Source organism: Aotus nancymaae, unplaced genomic scaffold, assembly GCF_030222135.1.
Source record: "Aotus nancymaae isolate 86718 unplaced genomic scaffold, 86718_ANA_hifiasm-v0.15.2.pri h1tg000131l, whole genome shotgun sequence".
NCBI lineage: Eukaryota > Metazoa > Chordata > Mammalia > Primates > Aotidae > Aotus > Aotus nancymaae.
In genome coordinates, this window is record NW_026988546.1 from 8,842,610 (window position 1) to 8,866,081 (window position 23,472).

A 23,472-nucleotide genomic window follows, 5' to 3' on the forward strand; every position below is an offset into this window, starting at 1 on the left:
ATGTCAGATTATGTATGTATTTGGTAACTGCATAATGGTTTTAAAAGCTGAAGTCTTGTTTATACTATTAAGACGTGTTCTAGCATACTGGAGATTACATTTTTCAAAGCACTTCTGGATCCTGAATTGAAATATGTGGCAAGATACACCAATAATTTTTTTTCTTTTATTGTACTTTAAGCTCTGGGGTACATGTCCTCATACTGGATTGTTGCATAGGTACACATATGCCATGGTGGTTTGCTGTCTCCATCCCCACGTTGCCTACATCGGGCATTTCTCCCGGTGTTATCCCTCCCCAACCCTCCTGCCCCCGCACTGTCCCTCCCCTCCCCTGGGCCCCCCACCTCCTAATTTACCCCAGTGTAAGATGTTCCCCTCCCTGTGCGCATGTGTTCTCATTGTTCATTATCCACCTACGAGTGAAAACATGTGGAAAATATACTAATAACTTCTAAAAATACACCTTATTAGAATATATATATGATAGTACTTCATTACAATTATAAAGGAGTTTTATTATTGAAGAAAATTATGTCTGGCAAGTTCAAGAAAAAAAAATTAGGGCTGAAAAAAAGTTATTTTAATCCATCAACCTGTTCCAAGAAAAGCTGTGTTACACACCATCCTGGCTAAATCTGTGGTAACCTTGTTTTGGAGGCTTCATAAAGGCTATTGTTAAGTTAGCTTTTGGGGGTAAAGAGGGTATGGAGAGTCACTCTCGTGGCTATTATGCATTCCAAATAAACAGTTGTTTTCTGAATGCAGTTGCCCAAATGCCTAAATTTTCTCAGACTGGACTGATTCTCACTCCTGACAGATTTCTAAATATCTTATAGAAGTGTCTTCAGGAAGATGTCAACGCTTTGAAATTCCTCAAAGCTGCATGCACACTCATCACTTGGGAATCACTCATAGCCTCTCTTGCAATTGTCCTGAGGGCCACAACTTCTGCCTGCTGTCCCTGTCCTTGCAACCAGCTCTTCCCCAGGACCACCCTTAAGTTACTGCCCCAAAGTCCAGACTGCTCCTTGGGCCTCCAGTTAAACCTCCTCACTGCAGCTGGAGAGCTCTTTCTAAACAGGATGGTCTTCGGAGCACTCTACCACAGGAATTCTTCCATTGTTCCCCTTTATCGGTCAATACAAACTCAACCCCTGAGCGCGGTGGACGAATCCATTCTTGATCTAACTCAGTGATTCCCAACTCCAGATGTGCACAGAAACACACAGGGTGCTTCAAGAGTCGAGTTCCCATGGTCTAAGGCAAGCAGGCAGGATACAAAGCAGCTCCTTCTGTTGGCCTGAGGTGCAACTCTTGCAGAATTCACTCCCCAAGGAGCCACCCAGCCTGGGTTTGGAGGCTTGCAGGTGATTCCTGTGGCCACACACACCCTGTGCCTTTTCAGAATTTTATTCATCCCTCTAGACATGAGGGCAGAATCGTATCTTCCACTCTATGGAACCCGAAGCCTGGAGACCTGCTCCCCAGCAGTCATAGCTGGCAGAATGTTGGAAAGGGTGCCATTTCCTTCACAAATATTTCAGAATAAGATTCCATAGAATATTGAACCTTATGAAGACATTTTTGACTCACAAAATAGCAACTTCTTGTGGCTCAGCCTGACACTTCAGAAAACAAGTTACTCAAGAGAATTTATAAAATGAAACACCACATATGTTAATTGAGCAGATTTAATTTCCCTGAGATTATACTCCATAAATGATACAAATACTACCCTTACCAGGGGTTTTCAAACCTTACTGTACAAAAAAACAGTTAGGTATCTTATTAAACTGGTCCCCAACACATCTGAACTGGGGCTTGAGTGTCTGCAGGCCTCACAGCTCCCAGGTGGTGCTGATGCTTCTGGTCTCTGGGTCACACTTTGAAGAGCAAGACAATAAATAATGTAAAAGGGGTCAAGAGAAAAGGTGTACCTACAAAATATCACATAACAAAATACTAAAGTCACTAGTGGAGAGTAACAAACATGTTTCTCTGTAAGATCAGTCTTTCGTTTTTAATATTTTCATGTGTCTGATTATAAAGACTCACTAAGTTTATGGGTTTTCTAAATTTCAAAAATAAAGTGCTACAATTTTAAAAATAAAAACAAGACTGTAAGAGCTTTTAAGAAACTTGCCTATTTCCGAGAGTGAAGAAAGCTTTGAGATCCAAACTCTTCTAAAATTCTACTTAATTGCATAAACCCTTGATTATTTATTGCCTTTTGAGTCTAATCTCCACGATATTTAGTTTGTTCCTTAAGGGCAAGATCATTTTATACATTAATATTTTGGTCCCCTCAAAAGCATTTAACACTTACATAAAAATTCACAACTGTCAAACCTAATCACAAGTCCGTTTTTTTTTTCTTGTAGCAAGATAGGAAAAAGGACCATCTTCAAACTAAAACATACTTCCAATTATTTATCGTATTTGATTTTGCACCATGACTTCTAAAATACAGACGTTTCCTGCTTTACAAACAATAATTAAAGATATGACAAATTACTGCAGTGTACTAAAATATTTACAATTATGCATGTGTTAAGTTGAAAACAGGCATAACATCCTAGTGGACTAATTAAGAAAACTAAAAGTAATGTGAACTTCAACTGCCTGTGGGGGGTCCTTAAGTAACTTTAATTAATACTCAATGTAATCCCAACGGCCAGCCTGCCTGGTGCATGTCTCCCTGCAAGGCTACGTTCACCTTCTGTCTGGGCCTCTCCCTCTTGTGGGCTCCTGGGTGCTGTATATGGAACTCCAGTTTAGATCAGAAATAGCATACCAAAATATTTCCCTGTTGATCAACAGAATGCTTGTCTTTGAAGGCATGAAATTAAAAATAAAGGATATGATTCTTAAGACACAGTAGCATCAAGTGCTTCTGTACTGACATGCCACCTGACCCTTATTCTGCATAAACGGTTCATTTTAAAAGCATTCCTGTGCTTTGGCTTCACCACTGGGTTCTGTCAGCACCAGAAGGATGCAACCCGACTTTCCAGACTTCCAGGAGCAGACTGGCATGCCCAGCATCTAGGTGGTTTAGTCCAACTTCAGAGCAAGCTGGGCTCTCAGAGGCAGAGAGCACAGGGAACAGGCCCCAAGGACCCGCTGCTCCATCATGTAGTACAACTGCTGAGAGCTGGGACAGGTGTAACATGTTGTGATGACAAACACAATTTTAAGAGTCCAAATTTAGTCAGCTGTGTAAAAACAGCCAAGCCTACGTATTTAATCAAAATCAGTGCAGTCTCAGTGTCGTCTTTTCTACTGCCATGAGAAATTGCCAATGGTGCTTACAAAACACCATGGATTTCTTGGCCCCACCCAGGCCCACTGAATCACCTCTGGGGGTGAGGTCAGTATCTGATTTTTAAGCAGGTTTGAGAAGCCACAGCCTGCTTCTAATAAAACAGCTTCTTCAATTTGCAGGATTTTGATAGAAAACTCCCTCCCAGTGTATGGAATTTAACTAGAAACTCAAGTTCCAGTTGATCAGAATTTGACTGACATGTCACCCGATTTTTTAGTAGGAAAATACTTATGGTTTCTTCCCTTCCTCCATGTGTCATGTTCTTTTACTCCACCACCACTTCCCTACCCTGTAGCTGGTAGTTTTTTCACTCTTGAAAAATGTAACCTCATTAGCCCAGATAGGAAGAAGAGACTCAGATGGGAAGAAGAGACTTCCAGGTAAACGTTGAATATGCTCCCCTTGGAAAAGCTTCGCTCCAGTCTTAACCTTCCCATGAGCTTCCGTGACTTCTGATCTTCCTGCTGGCATAGCTGTATGGCCAAGGGCTGACTTGGACGCCCAACAGCGCACACTTACCTGGAAATGTTTCCCTTCCACCCCAACCCTTTCCAAAGTGCCCTTCTCATTATGGCCTCTGGCCCTCATTCAACTGCCTCAAATTTTGTTTCTAATTTGTTTTGTCCAAATCCATCTATTCACTTTTTAATTTACCATTCCCATCACCACTAGAGTGCGGTTTGTTTAGAGACATTATGAAAATGGCCACTAAGGCTAATGCAGCGCCCAGACTTGGGGGACCACAAGGGCTGACCTCCTGGGCAATCCCCGAGAGGAGAGGGGCGATGATGCGGCCCACTGCAGTCACAGACTGCCCCAAGCCGATGAGTGTGCCGCTGGCCTGGGCCCCGCCTACGGTCAGCTGGAGGTCCGTGATGCACGTCCTGCCAATGGCAGTGGAGAAGGACAGGAGAGTGGAGGAGATGACAACTGCACCTATGGTGGGGGCCAAGGAGTAGAGCAGCAGCAGTGTGCAGGTGAGCACACTGGAGTGCAGCAGCAGGGCCTGCGAGTTGTGCTTGTACAGCCGTAGGATCGGCCCCAGGGCAAGGCCAGCCATAGCCCCCAGCATGCTGGTGTAACTGATGAGGTAGCCTGTCACCTTGGGCCGCAACCCAAAGCGCTCCTCCAGGGCCAGGACAAAGTTACTGTAGTACAGCATGACTGCCATGGCCATCAGCAAGCGCACCAGAAATACGTCCCACATTTCAGAAAACAGCAGGTTCTTCATGTCCTGCAAGGCCAACACCACTTTGATCCAGGGCCAGGCAGCCTTCTCGCTGGCCCTGGCTCTGCGGCTGGTGGCTGCCTCCTGCACTGTGTCATGGCTCCTTCCCAACAGCACGTGGGTCTTTCGCCATGGCAGGCCCTTCTCTGTACTGCCCGGTTTTGCTTCCCTCCATGGAAAGAGCCAAACGAGACCTGTTAAAATGGCATGAGACCCATTAAAGTATCTGAATGCATTGAATCCATATGCTACCTCGCTGGGGAAGGGACGAGTATTTGTGTGAGATTACTAATCTATATTTTTGTACTACACTTACTAGTCTGTATTTTTGTATCTAGTTTTTCACCATTCCTATAGCTTTATTCTGACATCAGGATTCTGGCAAAAGACTCTTCGCCTTTAAAAAAGAACACCACGATACCCACAAAATACTGCTTTCTCCCAGCTCAAAAGCCTATGATGGTTTTCTACATCGCATCATTTCATATCTAAATAAATTTAAATTCTTCCTTTATTAACTTTGTCATTCTCTGCCTAGTTGTTATCTGTCCATCCATCCATCCGTCCAACCATCTAGACATCCAATATTCGTGGAGTGCTTAAGTGCTTAATATAGAAATATATTACCACAGATGAGGCCTCTGAAAACACTGTACTCAAGACACTAACACCTAAAAAGGGGTTCAGATAAGAAAAGATGCAACCAGATTGCAATATGAGGGCCATGCTGGGGCAAGCACAGGCTGCAACATATGCAACAGCCTGCCCTGGCTTGATGGGTGAGCAGGTACAGCTTGGCCAACTCTCCCTGGGAAGCATCTACTTGGATCTGCCCCAAGTTAGGGTCATTTACTGCTTGTCCAGGTCACACCTGCAAACCTCAGGGGGCACCATTCTCATAGACCACGACATATACAACCTTACACAGCAGCTCTGACACTCAGATGATCCCACCTCTGTCCTCATAGGACTAGCACATTCTTGCCTGTTATCTCTTACAAATTCATGTCCAAAAGTGTTCTTAAGACTAAATTCAAACTTGCCATTCTGGGACATCTTTCCAAACTCTACCCTACTGTTTTTTCAGGTCTTTAGCACTTAAAAGTTCAACTCAGACCAGTGGCTATTCACTCCTGCTTTATGTTGTTTTCAGCAACTTCATTTGTGTGTCGTTTCTCCAAATATTGTCTAAGTGCTTTGGCCATAGACAAATTTATGACAGAAAACCAAACACATGAGAACATGGATCTGGACTTTTAATAATTCAATCTTAAAGGGCCCTTGAACAGTATACAGAACATTGATAAAAATGTGAAAGAATTATTGCTGATAGACTAAAAAAATTAAAATAAAAATGATGATGATGGCAACTAACATCTGTTGAGTGCTTACTATAAGCAATCTATCCACCTATCCATCCATCTGTCCAATCATCAATATTCATGGAGTACTTAAGTGTGAAAAGCTAGGAAAATATTAACAAACAAGACAAGGTCTATGAAATCCTACCTCTGGCACTGGGGTAAGCTGCTTGTAAGCAGAACCTCTTAATAGTTCTCATAACAAAGCTATGTGGTTTGTTACTCCATTTTATAGATGAAAAAATGGAAGACAACTTGCCCAAGGGTCACACTAAAAACTGGCAAAACAGGGATTTGAACCCAAGTCTGTCAGACTCCAGAGTTTTGAGTTCATAACCGTAAGAACAGAAATCACGATGAAAAGGCTTTCTCATGCAAAGCGGCAGATGAGAGGATATAAGAAGCTAACAGAGTAAAAGCGTTGAGGAAAACAGCTATAGTCATTGCGGGGCGGGGAAAGGATGGCAAGACTGGGACAAAAAAGCAGCACAATATTATGTTCACTGGATTGAATGGCCAAAGCCCTCGGTGGGACACTGTGTGCCATCTGGCTGGGTCATCTTCCCACTCCTCCTCTGCTAGTCTATCAGCCCCAGCTTACCTATCCCCAGATTTCTTACGTGATAAAAACAAGTCCCTCTTTCTTTAAGCTGTTGTAGTTGGGAACACTTGCAGTGAAAATGTTTTCCTAACTGCTTCGACCCATTTACAGGCTTAAGATAGGGCAACATATTAAACGGCACTATGTTGAAGGATGCAAAATAGAACTCCGTAACCAATTTCTTTGTTATGCACTGACTTTCAATTTTGAGTGAATCCATATTCATATACCTTTCTTTATATGTGAAGATACCTGGCCACATCAATGGGGCATGTATTTGAGACTATTTTATCTAGGTTTATGTGAATCCATCAGGCCGTCCCTCCTGATTTAAGTTACAGGTTAAGTAGATTCCTGGCAAAAAATCATAATGCATTTCTGTGAGGACTGAGAATAAGCTCATGAACTTTGCTTCCTGAGTCTGACATCCTAACCCAACATGGAAGTCATCACGCAAAACAGAACCCGGAATAGGAAGATTCAAAAAGCTGTAGTAAAGTCCAGTATCATTAAATATAAGGAAAACTGCCTAGCATGAATTCCCTTGTTTAAGAAGTCATTTATCCAAGGGCCAGCCATGCATCACTCTCTAAGCAAAGAAGATGAAAGACATTTTAAGCAACTAGCCCTGCATCCAAGGAGCTCATAGTCCTGTCTCTGTGTGTGTGTGTGTGTATGTTTATATGTATGTATGTATGTGAGACAGGGTCTCACTCTGTCACCCAGGCTGGAATGCAGTGGCGTGATCACAGTCCTCCTGCCTCAGCCACTTGAGGATCTGAGACTACAGGTATGTGCCACTGTGCCTAGCTAATTTTAAAAAAAGACAGGGTCTCACTATCTTTTCCAGGCTGGTCTCAAGCAATCCTCCAGCTTCAGCCTCCCAGAGTGCTGGGATAACAGGCATGAGCCACTGTGCCCAGCCCAGTGTGTATTCTGCATAGGGGTGATAGTAGTGAGTAAATCTGACAAAATCTCTTCCCTCATGGAGTCTGCCTCCTGATTTGGGGGGACAAACAGAATGTAAGCAGTAAAATAAATTAATAACATAATTTCAGGAATGTTATGAAGAAAATTAAGCTATTTTAGGCAGAATGGTCAGAGAAGACCTAAGGAAGCAGATATTTCAGTCTTCAATGATGAAAAGAGAGAGCCAATAAAAGATGTGGGATGAATGTGGCAGGTAGAGGACTAGCCTGGTACAGTGCCCTCCGATGGGAATGAGCCTGCATGCATATGGTCAACCAGCAGGCCAGTGTGGCCAGAATGCATGGAGGAAAGCAGAGAGAGGGGGCAGGGTCTGTCCATCACCTACCACCATGCCAGCTGTGAGGCATGTGCATTACCATGATGGAAGCCACTGGGAGTCTGTAGCAGGAGATGGCATAGTCTTTCTTTTTTACTTTCATAACTGTACTTAAATTTATATTAAATACGTTAAAAATAAAAGATTTCCCTTTTAAATTGCAACTAAAATATTTATCATGCAGAAGAATAAAATTAACCCCTTCCTCATACCACATACAAAAATCAACTCAAATGGATTAAAGATAAAAATCAACTCGAAATGGATTAAAGACAAACATAAGACCTGATACTGTAAAAGAGAAGGTAGAAGTTTCTTAAAATCGGCCTTGGCAATAATTTCTTAGATATAACAACAAAAGCATAGGCAAACAAACAAAAACTAGACAAATGGGACTACCTAAAACTAAAAAGCTTCTGCACGGCAATGGAAACAAATCAGTAAAGTGAAACAGCAACCTGGAAACAATCTGTAAAGCAAAAAGTAACCTGAACAGTGGATATGATTTGTAAATCACACATCTGATAAAGAGTTAATATCCACACTATACAAGGTACTCCTTCAACTCAATAGCAAAAAAAAAAAACCAAAAAAAAAAAAAACAAAAACAAAGCCCTGTTTAAAAATGGGCACAAAATCTGAATACCCATTTCTCCAAGAAGGTGCTCGATATCACAAATCATCGGGAAAATTAAAATCTAAATCACAATGAAAAATCACCTCACACATGTTAGGAGGGCCAACATGGATACATTTTTAAAAGGTAAGTGTTAATGTTAATGAGGATGTGAAGAACAGAGAACTCTTGCACACTGTGGGTGTGAATGTAAACTGGTACCAGCCACTATGGAAAACACTAGGGAGGTTTCTCAAAATGACTTTCATTTTTGGATGATGAGTCTATCCATTCTGATAAAAACAAATTGAAAGAAATAAAAGTGGGTAGATTGGTCAGTATGAATACCCAAAACGGTCTTCTCATGACTGTCAACTTACCAGCATTGAGAATGAAGACCAAAAAGCAGATGAAGGCTGTGAGATAAAACCCATCCTCTAATTCAGTGAGATAGCCACCAATCACAGGGCCCAAGATGAAGCCCACACTGGAGGCTGTGTTGAAGTGTCCGAGTACAAGCGGTCGTTCTTTCTCTGGAACCAGATCAGAAAGTAGAGCCCTTGAGATGGAGAGAGTGTGTTTAAAAATACCTGCAAGGGGATGAGAAACATGCTCTGTAACTTTTTCTAGACCATAAGTATCTCACTCATGATCCTCTGCTTAACCTTTATCCCTGACAGAGTTCTGATCTCCATCTTCTTTGGAAGGCAGCTATGCTCACCACCATGCCACCGGCGCATCTGGTCTTCATTTTCTTTGAACCTCTGGGGTCTGCCTGTTCCATCATAATTTTACTCCTGGCCTAGCACCCTGATCCTGGTCGATCACCTTATCTCTGGCCACCAAGTCCCTTAGCCTTCAGCTTGCCCACCTCCTGTCATGACCTCCCAAGTGTCTCCCAGTTACCCAACTGCATTTCATGGTGGCTTCCATGTAGCAAGTTATCATTCTTTATACATTTACTCATTGAGCCAATATTTACCGCATGCCTACTCTATGGCGAGCCCTAATCTTGACAATGAGGATATACCAAGGAACAGAGAAACGGAGCTGGGGAGAGGACAAGGAGTGAGTAGAAATCTGATAGCACCATCACTGAACCAATATCAAGACCAATACCAGTATGAGGACTGTGAATTTGTTAAACAAATTGAATGCGGTTATATAACTTTTAATAAGAAATTAAAGTTCCTGACAACTATACTCCTCCTATCTCTGCAGATGGATTTGATTCCTATGTCCCCAGAAACCTATGTGCAGAGCAACCATACTTGCAAACATGCTGACAGACTCTGGTAACCAGCAGCCCACTATTTTGATCAACACATAGTAGGAATTAATAAATGCCATTGGCAGATCTGCGTGAATCACGCAAGTGTGATGTGACACAGCGTATTTCCGTGATCTCCCACAGGCAATCTCACTCTGCACATCACTGTGCCGCTGCTGAGTGCTTCAATGCACTCGTCCTACTAACCTATCCCAGCTCTGCCTCAAAATTAGTGTGGCTGTGTGCTTGATAGATAGCCAGGCTCTCTGGGAAGCACATGTATAAATCCTTTTGGAATTAGGTAGACGGACTCTCTCTAGACCTGTTTCCTGAAACATCAGAGAGGACTGGGCCAGAACGTGATTCCCATAGGTCTTGCAGGAATTCTATAATTGTTTCTGAAACTGTATTGATGTCAGGTTCATTTTAATACATGAGGGAAGAGGACTGCGGTAAGAGTATCCCATGAACAACCCAGCCTCAACTTCTCTAGTTTTTCAGAGTTTGGGGTGGTGGACAGAGAAGAAACAAAAATGAGGCATCCAACTAAGGCACCTCAACCTCAGGCACTGACTCGAAGTCAGCTGCTCATTTTTAGGACACAAAGGTCTGAATCCACAACTGACTTTGTGAAGCAGAACCCTGTGAAGCCCCCAATGGCTCGCTCCTGTTCACAGACCAATAAACACTGTGGAGGTTATGTAGGCAAGGAGGAGTTTTTATGTATAGTTCTCATTTGTGAAGATTATAGTGACTGTTCATACAAGAGAACTCTCACTACTTATGCCAGGCTCATTTCCTATTAAGTAAAACATTTTAATCGTCCCCATGAATCTCTATGCATTTTGTAACAACTCTAGGTTCTTATTCATCTTCCACATCGGCTTCTTTAGAATTATGAACAGCACATAGCACTGAATGGTGGAGGGTGTTATACTGTAGAGAGACACACTGCCCACCAAGAACAACAAATTCAACATCAGATGCACATGCAACAGCTATCGATTGAATTTTGGGTGTGGTACTGCGTTTTGTAAAGACAGCTGAACCACATTTAAGCAAAGCCCTTCATAAAGCATTTTCCACTCGACAAAAAGGCATGGTAAGAATTTTAGGGCTGAACTCTGCAGACTTTCAGAGTAAATGAAAAAAGTATATATTCCACAGAAATGGGTGTAGAAATCCCAGGTGAGCCAGCTGAACACCACTTCTATGTTAAAATGAGTTATTTGATGCTCTATTTGGGAAGTCAGTTAAAAGCAAGCAGTTTAATTAAACACAGGATGGTACCCAGTGCCTCAGATGTGTCGACCAGGGTAGCAAAGCCTGCCAGTGCTCTGACAGGTACAGTAAGAGAGAGACACTGAAACTCCTCTAATCGCTAAGAATGGCAAAGAGAACAATGCTTCTACAGGAATAATCCACCCACCAAGCACTACCCGGCATTCACAGGTGGTGTTTCAAAAAATGGACGAAATAAAAAGCTAGTTCAAAATGTTAAAAATAGTCCAGACCAGTCTGGAAACAGCAAACTAGCTCATGAGCTACTATATCATAATCTCAGTGTCCCCCCAATTGACAGATCGAAGGAGGCCACAGGAAAGCAAAAGAGGTGAATCCCAATTTGATGTCAGGAAGCCCAGTTACAAAACTACAGGCTCACCAAGAGAGAGAACAGGAACCTCGGTGCTGGTCAAAGAACTTAACAAATTCTTACTGCCTGAATGTAGAGCAATATCAACAGGAAGGAGACAAGTGCCAATACAGTAGTGTGATCATTCACACTGACAGGCTCTGAGGGGCAAGGGGCTCCATCAGGTACAACTCCAGCTTTGTTAATACAGCAGAGCGCCTGGCCTGTGCCAATATTCAATGGCCAGCAGCTGCTGGTGTCAGTTATAGTCACAATTGCCATTGTAATTAGCACTTTATGTAAGTGCTTATCAAAGAGGCAATGTCCAGCAGGAACAGGCTTTACATATGAAGACAGAGACAGGGATTTTTTTTTAATAAGAAGACACACACAGACACACACAGACACACACAGACACACAGACACACACACACCCAGAACTCACCTGCACAGAGACAGGGATTTTTTTTGTAAGAAGAGAGACAGACACACACACACACACACACACACACACAGAACTCACCTGCTGGGACTCTAGCCAGGACAAACAGGAACACATTGGTGGCTGCTCCGAGAAGGAGATAGCCCAGCGCACTGAGTAGAATACATGCCAGCAAGGAAGACCGTCTTCCCACCACATCGCTCCAGCAGCCCTGAGGAAAGCAAGAAAGAAAAAGCCCTCGGACTCCGCACAGTAACAACCATTACCATGCAAATGACCAAAACAAAGTGACCATGGGAAAACATCAGAAGATTCAGTGTCAGATCCTCAGATGCTCAATTCCATGACGCCATTGGTCAGAGTAAGTTATTTTCTCTAATCTTCACACACGGTGAATGGAAAAACACAACATATTTTTCTTTGTCCAAAAACAAACAAACAAAGTTTGATGATCTGGTAGCTTAGAAAGGTTGGAGAGATGATAAAGTATTAATTATAAAGCCTCATTATCGTCTTTATTCTCATGACTTTATACAATTATACTCTTCAGATACATGTACAATTTTTAGAAATCTAGAAACTACTGAAAAACAAAATGAAGAATATAAAAATACCTCATAATCCCAAATGTACCTGTATTTTAACAAAATGGTCATATAGTACACTCGATTTTGTAACTTGCTTTTTTACTTAATATGACTTAAACATCATTCCATATTATAATACTTTGCCTTTGTTATCATTTAATCATATTTCTTATTCCACTATGTACCAATATTTATTTAACAAATCATTTTGTTAGATTTTTACTCTAAAAATTTGTCAAAAATATAAATAATGCTACAGTAAGTATCTTCATAGCAAACTCTCCACAAATACCCTTAAAATTTCTTAAGAAATAATTTCTACAATTGGAGTTGCTCCAATTCTATGCAGGCCTTTTTTTTTTAGGCATTTGCCACATACTGACCAATTACTCTCTGGAAAGATTTGTAATCTCATATACACTGTAATTAGAACAGTAACAATCTCCATTTCCCCCTATTTCAACCAGCATTGTTACTGTCAATGTTTACAATCTACAGATTTGTTAAGCAGCATCTTTTAAAATTATGTTTGCCTTTTTTCCTGATAATTGGTAAAAAATTTGTGTACTATTTGCATTTCCTCTTGAGAGAAGCAAAAATAGCCGCATTTCTGCCCGTTAGAATTCCCACATTTGGAAAGCCTCAGAGACTTGCCAGGTATACCTCCCTTCTCAACATTCTTTATGCAAGTAAGGATGAGCAAGACCACAGGAGAAAATCTGCCATTTCACATATTGAGGTGGCCCAGGAGGAAACCTGCCATTTCACATATTGAGGTGGCCCAGGAGGAAACCTGCCATTTCACATATTGAGGTTCTGAAAAAAGTCACTGCCTTAAACCAACAATTACTAAACACTATACTATCAGTGGAGCACTGTGTAAAAGGGTCAAGAACAGGGTCCCCCATGCTGTGTGAAACCCTGGATGACCCCCAGTTCCAGTACAATGGGCTGGTCTCCATCAGTCCTGGCTGGGAGGCGACTGAGGCTGGTTCCTGCGTCCTTCCTTCCTCAGTGATGTTCCACAACCATTCCTTACCATCTCTACTAACCATGGAAGGAATCTCAGCAGGCAATTCCTTGCCAATTGCCAGTGTACCTGTTCATACCCTTTCCCCAATTTTATTTATATGTTTATCTTTTTGGTAAGGACCAAAAGATTCCTTTACATAGGGATGTAAACTTCTTCTATGAAATATTTTGAAGGTATATTTTCCAAAATACTGTCATCCTCCTACAGATGTCTTCAATCCTACTCCCCAATTTTCATTTCAATGAATTTTAGAAATTCCCCACAGTCTTTTGATGTGGGGAAAGGGTCACCAGCCTCTTTGTATTCACAGGACAATGGTATAATCTGGGAATTACACCCTGGGTCCTGGGCCCTGAGCCTGGCTGCCTGGTCTTAACACTGAACTAATGACTCCTTCCGCCATGACCTCGGACATATGAGTTAATCTCTCTATGCCTCAGGCTCTCTACATATTGAGAGACTGTAAAACAGAAATAAAGATAATGTCTGCCTCAGAGATTACTTTCCCCACTCAACACTTTCTATGTGCTTAATAAAAAACGAGTCATTAAAGACCTAAAACCACCCTTTGAGGCTGGTTATTGTAAGGATTAGAGGATATAAAGTTCTCAAAACAGGGACTGACACATAGGTACTTAATAAATGCATCATTTTTATTAAAATACATTTATTTAAAAACATTAGCCAAACTGACAGAACATACTTTTTCTTTATAAAGATTTGTTCCCAAAATTAAAAACTGTTTGGTAAAATTTGGTAAAATTTATAATTAAAATACATATTTACAAGAGTATGGGTTGAAAAGAAAATTTTAACTGGGCATTTCTGTATCTTAAGCCTTTCTAAGAAAGGTTTTTATTAAATTTCAGCTAAAGGACACATGAAATGTTCCATGTACGTACAAACATAAAACAACAAAGAAGAATTTGAAAAAAAAGGGTAGAGTCATAGTTAGCAATAAAAAATCACATTCATAAAAGTGCTAACTACTGCCAGGTGCTCTGATAAGTAAGAATATAAAAATAAATTAAGCAAGTAAGCCCGGTCTATATCTCAGGAAGGCCAGAGTCCAGGAGGAGAAAAGCATTTAAAGAATTAACATACACTGTGGCCTAAGAGCACTAACAGATTCACGCATCAGGTATTTTGGGAATGAGTTTACAAATAAAGCAAAAAAGGTGTTCACTAAGATGTAACCCAAACTTTTCTCTCACAAGAAAGAACATACAGTAAGACATTCTACCCGACAAGCAAGTGGATTGCTCTCCCGTACAATCTGATAACTCTAGTTACCTATTTACCTTTTTATATCATTAAGGCAATGACAGATGGCTCTTAGAAAAAAAATAATATGGGCTTAGAGTCTGAACATTGAGATTAGGTGGCTTAGTCAAATTAAACTACATGGGTCTTCATTGGTCTTAATTTCCTTCAATATTAAAGGAAGATACCAAAGTAGTTTGCTGGGTTACTATGAAGTTTAAATGAGGCTAAAACTATTATCATTATGAAAAATCTAATATATGAAAGAGTTCAATAAAAGATAAATCAGGAAGTAGCTGTTTACTTAAGAATTTATTATGAAATATGACTGAATTTCTTTTAAAAATATATTTTACAAGGAAGGAACGCTTGGGAAATATAAGTACAGTTCATGTTCATTAACTGTGAGACCTCCCAGGACAGCTATTGAGACCAAAGTCACCAATGATCAATTGTGAGACTAAACTGACTACTCTACTGAACCGCCTGAACCACTGGACACCGAGATCTCCAGACCATAGTGATCATAGTAGACTGCGCAGGGAGAAAGAAGGGAACGATCAGGTAAGGGCTCTGAAATTCAAACAACTGAGTGGTCAAAAGTAGGGCGGGGACAAGGTCACCACTGAATGTTTGTTTTTTTTTAATTTTATTTCTTAGAAACAGGGTCTTGCTATGTTGCTCAGGCTGGACTTGAACTCCTGGGCTCCTGACCTCAGCCTCCCAAGTAGCTGGGACTGCAAGTGTAGGCCACTATGCCTAGGCCCCTCTGGATCTTTCTACTACATCCTGCAGATATATATATACAATCAGCCAATCCAAATGTCCCCTTCTGTTTATACACTTAAGTCTTATAAAAAAGCTTTTATTTAGTTCAAAATACACAACTTTAAATAGAATAGCAGAAATATAAACGGATTTGATCACTATCAACGAAGTGAAACAAATAATAAAATTGGTAGTAACTTTTGTTTACATTTTTGTCTATAAAATGTTAGCAGGGAATTATAGGAAGAACACATTTTAATTTAAAGGTCTTTTCATCCCAAATCTATCACTTTTTGGTAAACTTCAAGCCCCCAATTTTACTACATCTGTGATGGATGAGACACGTGATTATGTTTTACCAAATGGAAGATAACTTACCACCAACGTGCTAGAAAAGAGTTGCAAAATGCCATAGGAGGAGCCTGTAAAAAACAAATCAATAAAATCAGCTAGACCTATCACAGAATGGATTCATGTAGTAACAATTACACAGAAACCAACAGAAAACATCAGGAAAGAGGGGCCTTTTTTAAAAATCTCACATCATTTTTTTTTCTATTTGGAAAAATGGAAGTAATACAATTTTTAACAAAAGGTTTTCAAAAAATAGAGGATAAATGGAAGAGAGAATAAAGGCAAAAGATGATCTTATGGACACTGTATGATTGTCCTTCCATCATGAGAACTGTGTAGCTTCAACTTATGAAACAGCATGGAGAGTACTCAGGGGAATAGAAATTTAAATTCTGGAAAAATCCTAAGCCTTAAAGTTTTAACATTATCTGTCTCTAACATTTTATGGTTTTATAAAATCATTTAATTTTATCAAGAACTTACAAGGTTTTACAGAGTTTTTTTACCTCCATTATCATGCAACATGCCCCATTTGCTTTTACCAAAAACCTTAGGCTGCTGGGTGGTCCAGTGTAATTCCAAGTATATTTGTCAAGGGAAATACAAATCATGGCATGGACCATGAACTAACGAATATGTACAAAACTGTCCGCAAACACCTGCTTATTCTTGATCTTGTGATTGACCCAGAGCTGTTAGTCTCAACAATTTCTCACTGGTTAGCATAGTCCTAAGTCCTATTTCTTGGATCTTTGGTAAATCAATGACTTCTGGATGGAATTTTTATGCTGCACAGGCAGAGAAACCCTACAGTCTCCATGATGTGTGTGTGATAGTGTGGGAAGCATGCAACTAATTAACTAATGTTCACCCAAACCCTTTTCCACAAGGTGTAATTTAAGTAGATTATGTTTCCCTGGTCTCTCACCTTAGGTTAAGGGTTCCTGTAGGCAGGAGTCCACATGTACCTACCCTCTTACACACACAGCCAGTTCCTTGCAGAGGCTCCATAAGTACCTGTTGCCACTAGTGGCATGAGACCTGGGTACAACACTCAAACCTCAAAATCTCTCTGAACATAGGTTGTCTAGAAAAACAGGAATTGCATTTGCTGTAGGCTAATATTTTAAAATATTCCGGAAATTTGTTTTACTTCATTTCCCATTTACCTTTGGATAATATTTGGCTACAAGATTGAATTGTTTTCAGGTACTTTGTTCAGAGGATTTAAAATTCAGTGCTCTAAAAATGAGCAGTATTGACCACTCACCTACTATTCCAGCAACTGTTGGACTTGCTCCAAGGGACTTGACGTGAAGGCTCAACAAAGGCACAACCATGCTGACACCAAACAAATCCTGAAACAAAATAAATGCTGATGGACTCAAATTAGTTTTTTTCAAACTAGTAAACCTAAAATTTTAAACTAATTTAAAAGTAAAACCAATATCTAAAATTTTAAATACATAAGAAATCATAATTTGATTCCATAGCATGCCATACAAATCCGCAGCCACTTGCAAATGCCTGGATTAGTCTGACCTGGGATACATTTTAACTTTACACTCAAGGAGGATATGCTACAGAAGTTCCTCAAACAAAGCAGACAAAAAAATCCCAAATTTTCTGTGAATGAATCAGAGGAAAAAAAAATGCAGTCATAATTTGTATTTATTGGTGAACCAGCAATTGCTTAAAAATATACATTTCCGGCCGGGCGTGGTGGCTCACGCCTGTAATCCCAGCACTTTGGGAGGCCGAGGCGGGTGGATCACGAGGTCAAGAGATCGAGACCATCCTGGTCAACATGGTGAAACCCTGTCTCTACTGAAAATACAAAAAATTAGCTGGGCATGGTGGCGCATGCCTGTAATCCCAGCTACTCAGGAGGCTGAGGCAGGAGAATTGCCTGAACCCAGGAGGCGGAGGTTGCGGTGAGCCGAGATCGCGCCATTGCACTCCAGCCTGGATAACAAGAGCGAAACTCCGTCTCAAAAAAAAAAAAAAAAAAAATATATATATACACACACACACACATTTCCTTCTGGAGTTGGTGAAAGTGGCTAATGTCTTAGGACCTGTGGTTTATAAAGGCTCAGTAAAGCAGGAAGGAAAGAGAAAGCTGGCGCACTGGAGAAAGGCCAGTTTTTTGCAGCTAAGTCACAGAAAGTGAATGGGATCAGGTTGACAGTTCTCAGTTCCAGCTCCATCACTTACTAAACATATGTTTTTGGAAAGTTACTTAAAGTTACCAAACTTCAGTGCTGGGAGAAGAGTAATACCTGCCTGGTGGAAATATGATGAGCATTAGTGGCATAATGCTTCAGAAAGGCCTGAAAAAACCATATAAGCTCAAACATGTCTTCTCCCTTCTTCAGTTCTGGTGATAAGTACAAACCCTTTTTGCTAGGTGTTCTGAGTTAATAGGCAGACTTAATTTTTTCCTTTAATTTTGTTCTTATTCTCACTTCACTAAGTTACCCACTACAGTTGATTTAGAAGGAGAAAAACATTGCACACACAGAGTTTTCATTATACCCAACCTGAATTCCTTCTTTCATAAACTTGGTTAATTGGAAGAACAAACTCCCATGAAATAGATATTTTCCTTGAGCACAGAATTAATCTTTTGTTCCCCCTTCCCTGTCCTGGTAGGTGTGCATTCATATAACTACAGATACATACATTCCCACATACTTTTTCAATGGACTTTTCCATGGTTACATCTTTAGACGGCTCTGTTATCTGATATCAAGTGACTATAATTAACTATTAAAATTACATTGCCAGAGTGACGATTTATTATTTCAATATTGCAATTACTTAAAACGTCCTTTGGGTCGGAGCCAATTTCTTTTGGGCTTTGCATCTCATTAGCCCACTGATGTTTACATTTAAAAGACTCATAACGCACCAGCCACCTACTGAATCTTCTGGATCTTTTGAAAAAGGAAACTCAATTGTCCAATAACAATTTTTTTCCAAAAAAAAATTTTTCAGTACAACATACCATTTAATAAAATGGTTATCTTGAATAAGAGATGGAGAGAAATATTCAGGTCAAGAGGCTGAGATCTGTAATAACCTGACTTGTACTAACCTAACTGACGCCATCTTAGCTGCTCTCTCCAGCCTCTCCCTCCCTGCCTCGACCCCCTCAGGTGCATTACTGGGTCATGCTGCACTCAAAGCTTTGAACTGTTAAGAGTGGTTCACACTGTTCACAGTACCTGTAACCATCGTAGCTGCATCCTGCTTGGCAAGTCTACCTGCTATTGTGAATACCTTCTCTGGTGATTGACTGTATGGAAAGTTCCCCCAGCTATCCCCCTTGATGACTGTATGGAAATACCCTTAGCAACCAAAAATCCTGGGAACCTCCTGCCCCCTGGTTACAGCTTCCTTATCTAACTTGCTTGTTCTGCTTCTGTAAAATTCTGCTTCAGCTAGGCTCCCCCTCCCCTACCTAAATCAAGGTATAAAGGGAAATCAAGCCTCTTCCTTGGGGTGAGAGAATTTTGAGCATTAGCCATCTCTCAGTGGCCAGCTAATAAAGGACTCTTAATGTGGAACTCAGAGCATGGCGTGTTCCTTCTGACTCGCTCGGTTACAACAGAGCTATGGAAGGTAAATAAGAAAATATAGACTCAAAAGTAATAACTGATGATTGGTATTACTTTAGCACTTGATGAGTGTGAAAAAGACTATATTCTTCAAAGGAAACTGACCACTGAATCTTTCCTCTTGGGAAGTTCTGTTCTAAAATAGCCTTCTCCTTTCCTATAAAAGGCAACTCCTCTCTGATTCTGAATTCATAGCTTCTTCAAAATCACTGCATTTGGCAACTGGTCATGTGCATATAACCACTTATAAAAAGATGTCAGAAGGGGCCATTTAAACTTTTTACTGAACATCAACATTTCTCAATAAAAATTGATGAATATATACACTCAAAAGTTTCAGGACTCTTTTCAGGGTAGGAACCCCAGTAAGTATTGATAACTGGACTAACTCAAGAAAAATGAATAAAGCTGAATAAAACTGATGGGATGGAAAACAAATGTCATCAAATATCTGGAGGAAAAAAGTGGCTGAAATAATAGATCTCATCACCATCTAAGCATTCTAAACAAAATGGGCCTCAAGGGTCATCTTGGTCTTCCCTCCTACATCAATTAAAACCTGGAAGTACAGATAACTGCTAAAGCAGAACAATTTGGCAAATGATTTCTCCAATCTTGTTCCCTTACTCTACCAATCAGAAACCATTTGTCCAAGAATCTTAGAGTTCTCTACATCCCTAAATATGTCAAAAATAATAACTAAATTATATATAATCTTCCTTAGATGTTACCTAACAATCATCTGTCAGGTAGCTTTATATGACCTTCATATAAAGAAAGTTTCATGTGTTTTAATTGTTTACAATATTTTCCATTAAAAAAAATTCCTAGTCTCTCGATTTTTGGGAAACTATACATTTTTCTCTTAAGATACGAGACACTGAATGGTTCTCTTGAATACATTATTAAAGTTATTGAAATTCTGTGTCAGGCTTACTAGATTAGACTTGTCAAGTGCACAGCATAAAGAAAACATATGAGAAGTTGTGAATATTCAAATCTGTATTGGAAGGCTGACTTTAACAAATGATCTGCGGTTTGCTTTGTTTTATTGTAATACCCAAATTATTTTGAATTCTAGGTCATGTTAGTTTCCACATTCTCTGAACCTTAGTCTGGACTTTCCAAATAAGGGCTCAAATGTTGTCATCTGGCCGAACCAGTCCAAGTTCCTTCTGAGACAGGACAGCAGTAGCTTGGGAACCACATCTAACAAGGGTGGATGGCAGCCAACTCCTCTCCAAAAACCACCCATACTCACTGGTTGTGAATTCTAGGTGACTACACTGAAAAGTAGAAGAAGCCATCTCCACACTGAGAATGAACTAATAAAGAGATGAAAGGAATAGTAGTCAGAAGGAGTGCCAGGCTCTGAAGTTAAAGGCATGGAGCTGGAGGGTGGGTCCTGCAATGGCCCTAGAGGCAGAGAGATCCTCTCTAAAATGCCACTCTCCCTGAGGGCCTTGTGCTTCTGCATTTGCAGCAATTTGGTGAACATGCTTTCATGGTGGTCTCAACTATTAACTCAACAGAGTTGCTGTCAACTGTTGAACACCTTGCATGGCGGTGGGGGCATGGAGAGTGCATGAGACTGGGAGAAGTGGTGGTCTTGACCTGCATCTGGGCAGAAAACGGAGATTCCTCCTTGCCAGGGCCAAGTGCCATAAGGTACCATCTTCAAGGCCTCAGAAGGCAGCCTTTTCCCATTGACACTTACTTCAGCTCCCTTTGCCCTCAAGATACTGGATTAGCTCACACCCAGGGCTACTGAACTAGGCCTAGCCTTGGAAAGGGAGGAGTGCGAGGTAGATATAGGGTTCCTGCATATAATGGCCCAGAAACTATCAACATCAGCTTACTTGTAAGGCTAAATTCTTCGGTGGCAGAACTGTGGATTACAATAGTGGAGCTCCACAGCAACTACCACATGGCAGGTGTTCAGAAATGACATGAATCAGTTTACTAAACTTTCCATTCTACATGGGAAATTAGCACTCAGGGAGCAAACCAGGACACACACACACACCATGATGAAACCAAACCTATGTTGTGCAATGCACCCCGTTTGTCCAAAGGTAGATACATACAATTCACTCTTATCTGCATTTTTAAACATTCAAGTCAACCAAGAGCCCTAGAGAAAATGCACCCAATTTCGTGCAAGTGGGAACAGCGGCTTCCCCTGCCTGTTCTGATAAAAGGCAAACCAGGCACACGCTCACACGTTATGATGAAACTAAACCTACACTGTGCGAGGCACAGTTTGTCGAAAGGCAGATGGGTACAATTCACTCTGATCTGCATTTTTAAATATTCTAGTCAACCAAGAACCCTAATGAAAATGTGCCTAATTCTGTCCCAGCGGGGTCATCAACAGCAGTCTCTCCTGCCTGTTCAGGTAAAAAAGCCAGCATGTCCCTACCGCACCAGCAGCAGCTAAGCAGCTGGGCTTTTCCAAGCTTGCCCAAGTCCCTGTTCCTCGCCCTACAAAAGCTGCATCTGCCACAGCATTTAACACCTGGCCACACCTGAAGCTGGTACCAGGGCTGCTTCTTTTTTTTTTTTTTTTTTTAGACGGAGTTTCGCTCTTGTTACCCAGACTGGAGTGCAATGGCGCCATCTCGGCTCACCGCAACCTCCGCCTCCTGGGTTCAGGCAATTCTCCTGCCTCAGCCTCCTGAGTAGCTGGGATTACAGGCACGCGCCACCGTGCCCAGCTAATTTTTTGTATTTTTAGTAGTGACGGGGTTTCACCATGTTGACCGGGATGGTCTCGATCTCTTGACCTCGTGCCCGCCTCGGCCTCCCAAAGTGCTGGGATTACAGGCGTGAGCCACCGCGCCCGGCCCCAGGGCTTCTTAAAAGGCAGGGAAGGGCAGAGGCTCCGCGAACCCGGGTGCAAGCGAAAGCGCGAGGGTCAATAAAGCAGTGTGAAGCGGGTGATGGGGCAAGAGGAGAGCTTGATAGGTAGTGAGGCACCCACCAAGCGAACTGCGGGTTCCCACCCCCCGGGAGCTCCAAGAACCGCCTGGGTCTCAAGGCCTGAACAGTCAGCCCTTGCCCCCAGCCCCACGCTCGCACTCACCAAGAAGCCCACCAAGTAGAGACAGAGCAGGAAGCGGCGGGCTCGGACGGCACCCGAGTCGGCAGCCTCTGCCTGGGTTCCTGTTCTCCGCTCCTGTCGCAGCTCTGCGGTCTCCAAGACCAGCCTCGGGGTCAACCTCCTGCCACAGCGACCCCTGAGCTCCATACCCGAGCCGGGTCGGGAGCAGACGCCGCAGCAGCCGGACAAGCCCCGGGGACCCGGCCCGGTCCTGAGCGGAAGCAGCAGGCGCGCGCCTGCGCAGAGAGGGGGCGGGTGCTACCTGGCATTTCCGCGAGTGCGTGGCCGCTTCTGTTGCTAAGAGTTCTGGTCCCAGGCAAGGTGGAGACTGGGCACATCACCAACATGGTAAGCACGCACCAGTTCTGTGATGATAGTGATGATGCTCGTAGTTTCCTCTTGGTACAGACCCTGCTACCCCTATCGTTGGAGGACAGGAGGGAATTGCAATGAGCTTCACTTACTCGTGTGGGGTTATCCTAGGAGGTGACCAAATCCAGCTTGAAGATCCACAGACCGTGGCCACCAGTTGGTTGTGACAGACCTGGAATACGTTAACGTGGCTCTCCAAGCTTCCATTTGCCCATTTAAAAAGCAGTAGGAAATAATGTATGCCAACTTCTAGAGGTGTTAGAGTTCTACATATGCCTCTTAACCTCCTTCTCTGGTGCGGTGCAGTGTGAACAAACTGTAGATGGTCCATGCCTGAGTTCAGGTTACAGTCTCATGGAGTAAAAATAATAAGCACACAGCAAATAAATATAAATAAAAATACTAAACATGCAATAAAAAAAGCATACAATAAATAAAATAATGTGGTGATAATAAAGAAGCATGGTAGTGATGTGGGTACTGATGAAGTGGGAAGTGAGCTACTTTTAAAAAGTAGTTTGGAGAAGGTGACATGTAAGCTGAGCAAAGTGGAAAGAAGATATGTGTGGCTGAAACTTTCTCAT

General features: G+C 41.7%; 1 protein-coding gene across 2 annotated transcripts; it reads right to left on the reverse strand.

The window, feature by feature from the left end:
• Positions 1-343: 343 nt before the first annotated feature.
• MFSD9 (major facilitator superfamily domain containing 9) lies at positions 344-22,622 on the reverse strand. 2 transcript variants are annotated; one of them, XM_012471499.2, is made up of 6 exons: positions 22,499-22,622; positions 17,061-17,148; positions 15,815-15,858; positions 11,867-11,996; positions 8,821-9,030; positions 344-4,750 (listed from the first exon to the last, which is right to left on the reverse strand). In XM_012471499.2, exons 2-6 carry the CDS (start codon positions 17,128-17,130, stop codon positions 3,963-3,965), a joined length of 1,242 nt encoding a protein of 413 aa, XP_012326922.2. In that variant the 5' UTR covers positions 17,131-17,148; positions 22,499-22,622; the 3' UTR covers positions 344-3,962. The 2 variants fall into 2 exon arrangements, with proteins under 2 accessions (XP_012326922.2, XP_012326923.2); XM_012471500.2 differs by having other exon boundaries at positions 8,821-8,973; positions 22,499-22,575.
• Between the last annotated feature and the right edge of the window lie 850 nt (positions 22,623-23,472).